The 12314-nt window shown below is 41.4% G+C and overlaps 2 protein-coding genes across 6 annotated transcripts in view; one reads left to right on the forward strand and one right to left on the reverse strand.

Annotated features, from left to right (window-relative positions):
* HDX (highly divergent homeobox) overlaps positions 1-8009 on the forward strand; it is a 48676-nt gene extending 40667 nt beyond the window's left edge. For all 5 annotated transcript variants that reach the window (XM_071758286.1, XM_071758285.1, XM_071758282.1 and 2 more), the window contains one exon: positions 850-8009. In XM_071758286.1, the coding sequence (XP_071614387.1) occupies positions 850-975 (126 nt within the window). In that variant the 3' untranslated portion in view covers positions 976-8009. The remainder of the gene's footprint in view (positions 1-849) is intronic.
* LOC139802759 (uncharacterized) lies at positions 353-10489 on the reverse strand. Its single transcript, XM_071758229.1, has 6 exons — positions 10426-10489; positions 10162-10328; positions 9580-9693; positions 8788-8974; positions 5156-5280; positions 353-1302 (listed from the first exon to the last, which is right to left on the reverse strand). The coding sequence occupies exons 1-6, from the start codon at positions 10487-10489 to the stop codon at positions 1222-1224; spliced, it is 738 nt and encodes a 245-aa protein (XP_071614330.1). The 3' UTR covers positions 353-1221.
* Between the last annotated feature and the right edge of the window lie 1825 nt (positions 10490-12314).

The following is a 12314-nucleotide window of genomic DNA, read 5'->3' on the forward strand; positions in this document are numbered from 1 at the left end:
TGCAATCTACACAAGCAATGACACAGACAGAGAAGTGTGACTGTTACAAAGGGACATCCAGAGCAGGAGTGTACACCAGGGGACTGGGATTTGTCTGGAGATGTGAGATCTGGGGAAGAAAGCCAGACTTGTGCACTTTCACTGCACCACAGTTGATACCTAAGTGCTTCTTGTAATGCTGGCTTGGGTCGTGCCTTGTAGGAGTAATGTTCTGTGCTTTATTTAGGGAGGGATTTTGTTGCTTTCCTTTTTCATTTTTTTCCTTTTGCTTTTACAATCTGCAGTTTTTCAGGTGTAAAAATAGAAACTGTAACTTGCAAGGAAGAAATATACAACACTTTTACTTCCAAAATAAACATGGTTTATGGTTGTTTATTTTTTTTTTAAACCATGTAAACTGAGTGTGCAGAGATCTAAGCTTGAACTCTTTGGGAAGAGAAATAAATCACTGGAACAGTAATGATCTAGGATGCAGCTTCAAGTTCTGTTGCCTGCATGATCAGAGTAGAGCATGGTTATATATATGTTTTAAAGCTTTTGCATGTTAAAAATACATGAATTCAATTAATATAAATGATTTGGTTTGGGGCAGTTTGAGGAAAAAAAAGTTTTAATCTGTTTTCACAATACTTAAGAAACCTTTGGGGTGGTTGTTACAAGGTTCATCAGCTTACAACACTGGTTTTCTTTTCAGTGTCTGGCAGTGCTGAGTTCTTTTTTTATTTTACCCATCCAGCATCATGACTGACTGGAAAGCTCAACCAAGTCTGTTCACTACATGTTTATCAGACATTTAATGCTGACATGGAGCACATTCCTCATTCTGAATTGTAATATTTTTCCTTACAGGCACTGCTCTCAGATTTACCTCCAGACCTAGAAGAAATGGATTTCAATCACACATCCCCAGAGCCTGATGATACCTCATTCAGCTTGTCCTCTTTATCAGAGAAAAATGCCTCAGACAGTTTGTGATTTCTTTCTTTTTTTTTTTTTTTTTTTTTTTAATTGACAAAAAAGCAACCCCACAGAACTCTTAGGTTTCAAGAGAAAGGCGTTTTGCTCTCCAGTGTCCTTCAGCCCAAAAAAGAAAGCCCAAGGTGACACAGACCTTCCTGAGGGATGTCTGCCATGGGTCATGGCTACGCCTTGCAGTGTCAAGAGATTTCCAAATGTTGTTTTTCAGAAACAAAAGAACTGTGTGAGGAAAGGGTTTCACTTTCAGCTGCTGGGCCCTGGGTAGGATAACTTCTGACTTTCCAGAATCACTCTAGCTCTGTAGCCAAGTCTTTGTGCAGGGATCTGAGAATGAAAAATAAATGTCCTGTCACGCAGACAGCTTCAGAGTTGCTTGCTCACCAGTCTGGTTTATTAGGTTTTTTTCCCCAATTTTACTCAGGTAGGTGGACTAAAAATTGGGGATTCAAATACAGTAATGGGCTTTTTATGAGTTGTGCTCGAACCCATTTGGAAATCTGAAATTAAGGTCATTTTTATGACATGACTTCAGATTGTCAAATCTTCACTTTCTGACCAAAATTGCTGAAAAAACCCTAAAAAGTTAACTGAAAAAAATTATCATCCATAAATTAATAATGTAAAGAAGCAGTCATTTTGTTGTAACAAATTAGAAGGGTATGGGAAAACAGATAGCTGCAGAACATGGCTTTCTGCTCTTCTCACAGTAGCAATGGGATTAGATGTTCACACTGCTATTTTGGGGTTTATGAATGTAGTTACAGTTTTTATTTGTCAGACCCTGAATGCTGAGGTTCTGTTTATTGTTTTAAGAATTGGTTATATATTTTTCCACAAACTTTGCTCCACTTTGTCAAGACCCTGTCACAAATCCCCAGCTGTCATTGCATCCTGGAGGGTATTTCAGAGTTTGGAATTGAGTTTTGCAGACCTGAGTGTGACCTGGCTTTGAAGTAGCCCTGTCTGACAAATCTTTTGGCAACCACCAGGTGCCATTTCTAAACTGTGAACTTGATTGCAGTGGCTGAAATGAGTTTCTTTTTTCTCAGCTGTTGTTGACATTGAATCCTTTTACTCATCTGATTAAATGGATGTGCCAGACACGTTCAGACAAATTTAGTAGTGCATGTAGGTGCATCCCCATGATACTGATGCTCTGTAACTTCTAATCTAAGTATTCCTCAGCAAGCATTTTTGAAAGAGATAACTTCCCAAGTCTGGTAAAAATCCTGGTCTTTCCAGTTTATGCCAAATAATAATTTGCTCTGGTGAATCCTTATTCATGCTGCACAGTGAGTAATTCCCTTCATTTCAGTTGGAGGTCAAAGGTGTAGCTCAGAAAATCCAGAGTGCTCGGGAAATAATGCCTTTGTTGTTGGTTTTTTCCTCAATACTGAGATGAAGTCATGATTTTAAGTTTTTCCCAGTCTGGTCTTTTCCTTTTTAATCACTTCTACAGATACTTTTTTATTTATTTTAGTATTGGTAGTTGAGCTCTTTTCTGTCAGGGTTTTCTTCTGTCTCTGGTATCATTGGGCATGGGGAACTTTAAACAATGTTGTTGAGTGCCAGCTGCATAAAGGATGGTAGCAGTTTAAAAAGCTGTTTCTACAGAAACAACTAAAACAGATTCACCATTCTGGCTGCTAGAAAATTTATTCAGTTCCCCATAGACTTCGTACCAACTGTTCTACAGAGTAAGCCCACAGAAAGAAGTTGTTGGGCCTTGATTTGAGTTTAGGCATTAAAACTCAGAATAGAACCCCTGGAGGGAGGGAAGACCCCCTGTGTAACTGGGAGGTAGGTGGGAGATTTCTCATCCTTTCAGTGTGTGAGCTGACAGGTCACATCCTGGCTTGCAGACACCTCCTTCAAAGGAGGGAGCAGTGTTTTACGTGCCTGCTGAAATGAGCCCAAATTGAAAGTAAATTGAGGTTTGTGAGCAAAGATCACAGTGCTTCAAGGGTAAGATAGGGCTCACTGAAAAAATCATTTATAAAGAGTTTCCTATCCTGGGTTAACAATGCTTTCTATCCCTGTTATTTCTAGATAGGAAATTTGTGCCACTGACAATGAAACCTCTTGTTTTCTCTGAGCTTTGCTGCTGCTTCCACTTAAATTCCCGTGACAAAAGGCAGGGAATCTTGGCTTTGTGGTCAGTTAAATCACCCACCTTTATACCAGAAAAAAAGTCATTGATGATTCATCTTTTACTTTGTCTTGCTTTTCTCTCCTGTGTCAAACGATGGGAAGGAATTAATTTTGCATGAAGTACAAGCAGATCCCAGCAGTTAGGTCAGTCCCTTTTCTCTGGGAAGCTGGAATCCTCCTTAGGATGTGCAGCAGGAACTGGAGCTGCAGTCAGCACCCACGTCACCCCCCTGGGCATGTTGTTCTTTGGTCCTTTTCTCCTCCAGGGTGACAAAACAGAACAGGGAGGCAGTCATGTTTGCAAACACTGCAAACACTGAAACACTTGGTAATATTACAGGATATTCAGAAAGCAAGAGGATAAATTCTGTTCCTAACAAAATGCTGGATAGGATAAAGCTGTACAACTGTTCTGTATTTTTTCTTTCCAGTCTCTCTATTTCCTGGCATATGTAAAACAAAAATGTTAATGATAGGATTACTGGTGTTTGAAATCCTTGCTGCAACAGTGGTTGTGCAGGACAGTGGCTGCAGAGCAGCTGATGAGGTCCTGTGAGGTAACCCTGAGAGCTGTGACCCTACCGCTCCCAGTGTGGCCCTTGGGCCTGGCTCTGCACACCCCCTTTGTCATTTTGGGGGGACTTGGTTTGCTTGTGTCCCTGACAGGCAGTGTGCAGTCCCAGGGAGCAGATCACATCCCAATCCCTGCAGCTTGGTCAGCTGCGTGAGGGAATCAGGCACGTTCCTTTCCAGCTCAGTAAATGTCTGACAGGAGCCTTGCTGGCAGCATCCTGTTGGGATACATCTGCACCAGGACACACCTGGTGAAATTCTGGAGGTTCTTCAGGATGAAGGGAAGGGATAGGGATGGCTCTCTGGGCCCCTGGCATGTTAGGATTTCATTTCTGGTTCTTTGCTCTGCTGTGAGGTGATGTTAAACCCATGTTAAGTGCTGGGTCATCCTTTGTGTAGACCTTTGGTGATGGATAGAGCTGCCCCTGGGCTGTGTTCCAGTGACAGAAACAAACCCCTCCTGCTCTGCTGCTTTGGCTCTGCTGCCAACAACCACTGCACGGCCAGGAGTGGGTGGGTTTTTCATCTTTCTCAAAGGTTCTCTCTTGCTTGGTCCATGACCGATGCCTCCCTGGTGCTGTTTATCCCTCGTGCATCAGTCAGGAGATGAGGGCTGAAATTTTCTTCCTGAAGAAACCAAAGTGGGAAAAGGTAGTTCAGAAGAGACACATTCAACCAGAGACCAGGACCTCGGTGTCCCGAGGGTGCAGAGGAAGCTTTGATGCCAGCAAGCTTGCTAAGACTTAAGAAAGCTGTTCCCTCAAGCTGTAGCTCTTTTCATTTCTCTGCAGATGATGTTCCTGTCAAGTCTGCAGCTCTAACAGGAGTGAGGAATAGTAAATATTCTAATAGGCACATTTTGGGCAGACATAAAAGTTGATGAACAGAGGTACCGTACAAGTGTCAATGTTCATGAGTGTGTGGTTCTTGAAGCAGCACTGCACTTTAATCTTTCCAAGTATTTCTTGCTCTCTAAGGCAATAAAAAGGCTGAGGATGACAAGCAGCTCGTGGGCTTTGCAGTCCTCAGAGTGCAAACAGGGATGTTCCACTGCCATCTTCAGCTCCTTACATTAGGAAGCAGCTTTTCAAGCCCGTTCAGCAAAGGCAGGCAGCTCTAGCTCCTGTTGTGGTTGGAAGTTGAAGTGAGAGGAGAAATCAACAGCATTGTGAACACCCTTCTTGTGGAAGTCATGGAAAATTGCTGCTTAAAAGCAGTCAGCTCTCTGCAGTGGGATCTCCCATATTCCTCATGTTAAAAATAAACTCATACACAGCACTAACTTTTCCCTAGGTACTCCAGTCAGAGCTGACTGTTGGTCTCAGGATACTGATAGTGTAAGGAAAGACAATAATATGCATAAACACAACAGCACAGATTATCTAAAACATGAAGAATTCACAACTTGGAATGTTACAACCAAAAGCTTGATTTACTCTTGATTTACTACTACCTCCAGTCCAGTGAACTCCAAGGCTGCATTAGGTGTGAGGAGGACCTGCAGCTCCTGTTTCCAGACTCTGCCTTTTCTGCCCCAAATCATCTCGAGGTTGAGCAAGTTGCTCATCTGGGAGATGCCTGATGCAAGTGAGAGGGTGGTTAGTGAGAAAACTGCAACTGGTTATTAGAAAGAAACTGGTGTTGGATTTCTCTACCCCATTAATATTTTAAGCACATTGGCCAAGTGGGAAATCTTAACAGTTATGAGCAAAAAGAAAACAAAGGTTTTTTTCCATGGCAGAATAGGGTTTTTATTCTGACTGGAGAGGATTTCTTTGTCTCTGCAAAGCAGCAGCTGGGATTTTGGGCAGAAGACAAGAGACACAAAAGGGTGGAAACTTGGGCTTGTGGTGGTTTTTATTCTTGCTTTTAAACAACTGAGCAAACCTCTTCAGTAAAAGAGACACTTAGGAATGTTCCTGGGAGGAAACTGGGTTCAGGTCAGTGTTCTGGCTCTGGTGAACATTTTGCTGTATTACTGAACTGACTCAATAATTCTTTTAAAATTCTGTATTACATTTTACACACACTACCTCTGAAATGTGAACACCACCTTTAAAACCACACAGAAAATGTGAATTTTATTTTATTTTTTAACATTTTCTAGGCAATAAATTATTTCCAAGATGCATCCTTCAGTTTTGTCCTTGTTTTTCAGTTGAGTGTGAGACATTCACCTTGGTTTTTATTTTAGTGCTATTTTAATGCAATTGTCTCAAACACAATGTATGGACAAGGAAATAATAAAGATATGATCTTAGGGGGAAAAGATTAGCATATGTAAATGGAAGTAAATTATTTCTATTAAAGTTGAAGGATGAGGCAGTAACTGGGCAAGCTGGGCTATTTTGGGTACAGTTACTGTTTTCCTTTATTCTGGTCCTAAATGATTGTTGTAACAATCAGTACATCATAGCTTATCAGAGAGAACAGTCAAATAATGAGTCCCAGCAATGGAATGAAAAGGTTCATAAATAAGTCCTCATTTTCTTGGTGCAGCTTTTGTTTAGGGTTCTTTTTGTTGTTATTTTTAATAACTGTATAGAGATGTTATAGAAACAATCGATTTTCTTGAAAGCAAGTTTTAAATTCAAATGACTTGGTAGCAAGAGGAGGTTGCAATGTAAATATAAACCATGTTTTGTAGTCAGGTTTCATCTTAAAATTGAAGTCCCTGTCCCCCCATCCCATCTCTCTCTCTGAAGTACCATTGGGGGGGGGGGGGGGCAGGCAGAGTGTCCAAGCCTCTGCAGCCCAGGGATGGGGAGGGAACCATGAAGGAGGGAGATGGAACCATTTCTGTTGAGTGGCAGAAATGAAGAACCTGGGTTTTTAGTTGAGAAAGTGAAAAGGAACTAAAAAATTCCTACACCTTGGAAGACAAGAGTTCTTAATTTATCTTCACGTTTTGTCAAATACCATTCAAAAGTCATTGGCAAATTCACTGAACTGTATTGGGAAAAAATTCTGTTCTCCAATGGAATTATAGAATTTCTATTATTATTTCTAGAATTACTGAGTGTATATGAATACACATACACGTATTTATAATGTGCACAAATATACTGAACCTGATCATCATATCAGCTTCTAAAAGGTATTTTCACTTAAGGTATTAATGTAATTCTCCTAAAATATATTTTGTTTGCTCTCATTTTTATGTCTTGCTATATATTGATTATATAGTTTGAAATTTAGTTTAAAGTATCCATACAAATATTGTTTATAGTTTAACTACTTGCAAAATTGGTAACTTTTAGGCTTGGAAATTTATTTAAATGCCCATAGTGATATTTCTAGGTGATCTTGTCAAACAACCAACCTGCTGTATTTATGAAAGAATAACAAATCTGCCATGAAATTTTCTGCTTTAGTTTCACTAAAGGTATCAGTTTGATTTTTAAAAAGTAATAGTCTGAGGGTCTAATTATTATTCTGTAACTCCAATGTTTTCCTTAGCCTACAAAACATAAGATAATATTGATCTTAAAACTCTCATAGTTTCTCTCTGGGCCAAGCTTTGTAACCTGAGTGTGTTTCTGGGTTTCTCTGTGAAAATCAATATTTATATTGCATTTTCTTTATTTGTACTGGTATGTGTAGCAAAGAAACTACTACAAATCTGAAACTGAAGTACCTCCACTATGGTCCAGGACATTTGATCTTGGCTTATTTGAAAGATGGATGCCTAGTGAAATATTCCATACAATTGTATTGATTTTTTTTGTTCTGTATATATAAGGGTATTTATAATCTTGTATTAACAGAGTCATCATAAGAAATGCTTATTTCCTTCTTTAGAAGCTCAGCTATTTTTATATAAAATGATGGTCTTCGCCTTAATTTTTTTTTTTTTTTTGGTGAAAAGTTGTGCCATAGATATTTTAACTTAATCACAAATAGTTTACAGAATTTGCTTTGACTTGTTTTTTAGTTAATTATTTTTTCCCTCAATTTGTTCCGAATTGCTTTTTTCTCCATCTGAGTCTCAAGGTTGCTTTGCTTTTCTAATTATTTTTTTTTAAAGTTTTGAAAGGTAATCTTCATGTGCATGCTTTGGTAGATGAAGTTTTTCCTCTGTCTAGTTTCTTGTTTCTAGTTTAGCAAAGCCTTCCATGGAAAAAAACAAACAAAAAACAAATGAAGTAATGCTTGTACAAATGTATCTAGAACGGCCCAAAAGGTCAGAGCAAAGGGCTATTTAGCATTGGTAAAATTTGTCTACTAGACTCAAGGATATTTTTCTACGTCTGTCAAGTTTGGGATTATGGAGAAATGAAATAAAGGTTAACTAACTCCTTTTCCTATATGAAGCTTTCTGTATTTATTATTGTCTTGGGAAAACTGGGTCCTGTTGAGAGTATGGAGAGTGAACTGGAGGTCAGGGCTCAGTGCAGGTGCCTTGGTTTGCTGCTTCCATAATCCTCCTCCAGTTTTCTCTCTGTCCCAGGTACCAGGAACTCCTGAAATAACTCCAGGTCCTGGTTCCCTGGGCAGAACTGGAGCAGCAGTTCAGGTCCAGCAGCAGTGTGCAGGTGAACACTGGTGGGGACTCTCAGGAGCTGGATTTGGGGCATTTTACACCCAGTTTGTGGGCTTAAAAAAAAAAAAAAAACAAAAAAAAAACCCAACAAACCACTTAATTTTCACCAAGGGTTCTGAGGAGCTCACACGGTTCTCTGGGTTTATAAACCCAAAAGAAATTATGAAAAAAAAAAAATGTTAACTTTACTGGAGTTTTTATTTCTTTGGAGCAGAGCTGGGTTGGGGTGAAACAGGGATCTCTGGGGGGGAAATGGGTGCTCAGAGATGAAGTGTTCCTTGGGAGGGGTGAGGAATACCTTAAATTGATTCATTCTTACTTTATGAAGAAGCTTTTGGGAACCATATCCAGAACTTGCAGCCCTCTGGCCTTTTGAAATCTCACTTTCCAAAACATCAACTGATGTCTCATGGAAGCAACTGGCGTGCAACACTAACAACAGCTGGGAACCATTAACACGTGGTTTGCATTTGTTTGGTTTTATTTTTAATCATTTTAAAGGTGACTGTGAACTCTCCACGTGCTGTGGCACTTCCTCCTACCTTGAAAATTTCCAGAAGTAAATCCCGTGGCCTTTGACCTCAGGCAGAAATCCCAGTGATTGGTGCAACCTGCTGATGGAAATCTGGCAAAACTTGTTAGAGCCACTGACTGTTTGGTGCTTGAGCAAATGTAGGTGATGGCAATAAGAGCAGAGCTGTCCTGGGGGCTCACGGTGTGGTACCACAGCTACAGGAAAGAAATAAAAGTGGTTATTCTGTTGGCAGGTGGCAGTGCAGCCTCATCCCTGCAGCACACGGTCACTAAAAAACTTCTCAGTGCTGTAAAGCCAACCAAATTCACCAAAAACTCACCAAATTAAGGGTCTGTGATGATGGCTGCGGCAGAGGAGGTTAAAAAAAAAACAAAACAAGGAAGCAGATGAATGAAGGGGCGCCTGGCGCTAAAGATTTAGTAACAAATTCAAAGGTGACACTAAAGTTGGATGTTTTGGTGGCCGGAGCTGCATTGCCACCTGGTGGCGAAAAACTCCAGCAACTGGAGGAAAAGAGTTGAACTGTCCCCCTACTTCAAAGTGAGCAACTATTTTGTTATCGAAATGAAAATTAAATCCTGTACTAAAACAAGGCATCCTCCTTGTGATCATTAGATCAGCCGCAGAAGTTGAACATCAGTCCTAAATTTGTTTAGGTTTTGGGGGGGTTTTATCATTAATCCAGGGCTGTGCAGAAGTAATAACCAAATAGAATTTTGGGGACAGCTATTTTTGCAAAGCCAATGAACAAGAAGCAAGTACTTATCAGGTACACAGAATTTCCTGGAGCTGTTCAAACCTGAAGGAAATTATTCCCAGAAATTAAAGTGAAGCATCTAAACAGCCTGACATAGAGCCTTCCAGCTGTGTTGTATTCTCTCCTGTCTGAACACTGCTTTTCTGCAAGAAATGCCTGGGGAAAAAAGTGTATTTTCTGGTTATTTACTTGCAGATGTTTGGTTTATTTTAGTAGGGACAAAAGGAAGAATAAAAGGAGAGCTCTGTTACGCCTACCAAGATTTTTATACTTCAGCTAATATTTTATGATACTTACTTTGTTATTTTTCATTAGAAATCCAGAATAATGGACTCTGTGGAATCTTTCACTAAATATTCATTTGGCCTTTTTTTTTTTTTTTTTCTTTGAAAGAAATACTCTCACCAGCTCCCATCTTCCCACAACAGCCTCCTCCTCTCTTCCATTTAAGGTGAAGTTTTCGGTTCCTGCCCACTCCCCCTTTCATCAGAAGAGGTTTGGGTACAGATGCCCCCGGGGTTGGGGTGGAGAGGAGGACACAATCCCACGTGGCTCCTCACTTCCACCTCACTTTGGTACCTCCTGTGCTGGGAGGCCTGAAAAACCAGAGCACAAAGTTGTCACCTGGGTGTGAGGCCAGGTCTGTCCTTTCTCTCTGAGGAGGGCAGCAAGGCTGGGTTGTTCCTTCTGGCGGGCAGGGCTGGAGCTTGTGCCAGGACTGAGCTTCTCCTTGTTGTGTTTGCTTCTGAGTAGCTGGAGCCCTGTTTGAAAACTTCCTTGGTGTGTTGTGGCTTAGAAACTGGAGCAGTTTAGAAGAGAGCAGGTGGTGGTAGCTCCCATGGATTTGTCTCACCTTCCCAGGTAGCTCCCATGGATTTGTTTCCTCACCTTCCCAGGTGACCACTTGGTTCAGAAAGCCAAGGGCTGTGGAATGGGTTTTTTTCTTCCCCATGTCACCAAACTGGTGATGCTGGTGTGAGGCTGACCCAGGGTCTTGCCCAGGAGCCTCTTTTCTCCCTGCAGCTGGCACTGGGTTTTTAGGCAGCCCCAGGTGCAAGTGCTGTGCCTGGAGCTGCTCCCAGGGCTCCCTCCTGGGGAGGAAAGGGAGGGGGGAAAGGAGTCATAGAGGCTAAAAGGAAAGGGAATAGAGATGGAACGAGGGATGGAAAGAAGAAAAGAAACAGAGTGTGTAAAATGAGAAAGCTGGTGGGAGGAGGTAGAGATCAAGGGCAGGGGAGAAGAACAAAAACACCCATGGATGCACTTGGAACAGAGGGGACTTAAAAGTGAATTAAAAAGACAACAAGCAAGTTCCCCCCCCCCTCCTCCATCAGAGAGGGATGGAGTCTGAAGCAGCAGAGCTGCAGCCACACCAGGAGGACACATCTGAGGACAGCCAAGTCACTGCGGTGGCACCTGCCAGCAGATCAGCTCTGCCTTCCAGGTATGTCTGACCCAGACTGCAGGTTGATTTGCCTGGGTTTAATATTCTGTTAATACTTGGTGTATTGGTTGCAAACCCATTGCAACCAAAATCCCTTAGACCTCATTTCCAATAATAGTAAGAAAATGGCTCACTGCAAGCTGAGCTATAAATAGATTTTATGAATTCTGCCAAAAATTTGATATTGAATTATTTCTTTATGCCCACATCTTTCCTGGTTTTCTTAATTCTGCCAAATATTTAGCTCATCAATCTCTTCTCTCAGCAACCCACACTCTCCTAGCTACATATTCCCATTTTTGGGCCATTATTTCAAATTTCATGATTTTCACAGAGCTGGCCAAAAAAGCAGAACTGATCTGAGAGGAGCAGAACAAATAAAACTGTTCAGCTCTTCTTTGTGGATCAGGTTATTGGCTGTCAAGCAGCAGGGTTTGAACCCAACAAGGTAAACCTGAGTGACCTTAGGACACTCCTTTCCTGCCTGGCACCAACCCTTGGCCCAGGCTCCTTCTCTTAACCCTCTAAGGAGGCTTTTTGCCACACCATATGCTCAGGGACAGGAGAAGAGGATTTTCCCATGCTCCGTGATCACATGTTCACAGTTCTCTGAATTTCATTTCCTTAGAGCATTAATTTACCTAAAATTTCTTCTTGCAAAACCCTGAGTGCTTGGCTGACAATGTCATTTCTTGCTGCCACCAGTGGGATGTGAGATCAGGAGCTGACTGCTCTGACTGCTGATGTTTCCTCCTCGAGCAGCAGAATGAACATACAAGTTCTTAATTTCCAGAGAATGTGTTGCTTATTTCTGTGAATGACACAGGGAAAAAACAATGAGAAATTAACAATCAGCTAATAGAAACCCCCTATTTTGTGCAAAAAATTCCTAAATAAGTGCCGTACCACTTGTGTATATTCTCTTTCAGTGATTTTTCCTCCCCTTTAAATCAACTTTCAGCAGAGGAAGCCATTTAAGAGAACAGATGTTCAGCATTCCCTGTGGCTCTGTCCTGCTGTAGGGAGGACAGGAGTGTCTGGGACTGGTGGAGCTGTTCCCTGAGGTTCTGCCAGCTGGGATGGGGACAGGGATGGGGACAGGGATGGGGACAGGCAGCATTGCTGACTGCTGGCTGCTCCCACGCTGGAGCAATGTGTTGATTCACTCTGGAATTGATCTGGGCAACTGGAGACAATTGGTTTCCAAGATACCACAGATATTGCAATATTCCTAACTCTGGCAGTATATTATATTTAAATGTTGATGTAAAATGTGTGTGTGTATATATATATATCTACACTGAACTGCAAATGTAGAGCTGGGCAGGGGAGG

This window comes from Heliangelus exortis, chromosome 14 (assembly GCF_036169615.1).
Source record: "Heliangelus exortis chromosome 14, bHelExo1.hap1, whole genome shotgun sequence".
Taxonomy (NCBI): Eukaryota; Metazoa; Chordata; class Aves; order Apodiformes; family Trochilidae; genus Heliangelus; species Heliangelus exortis.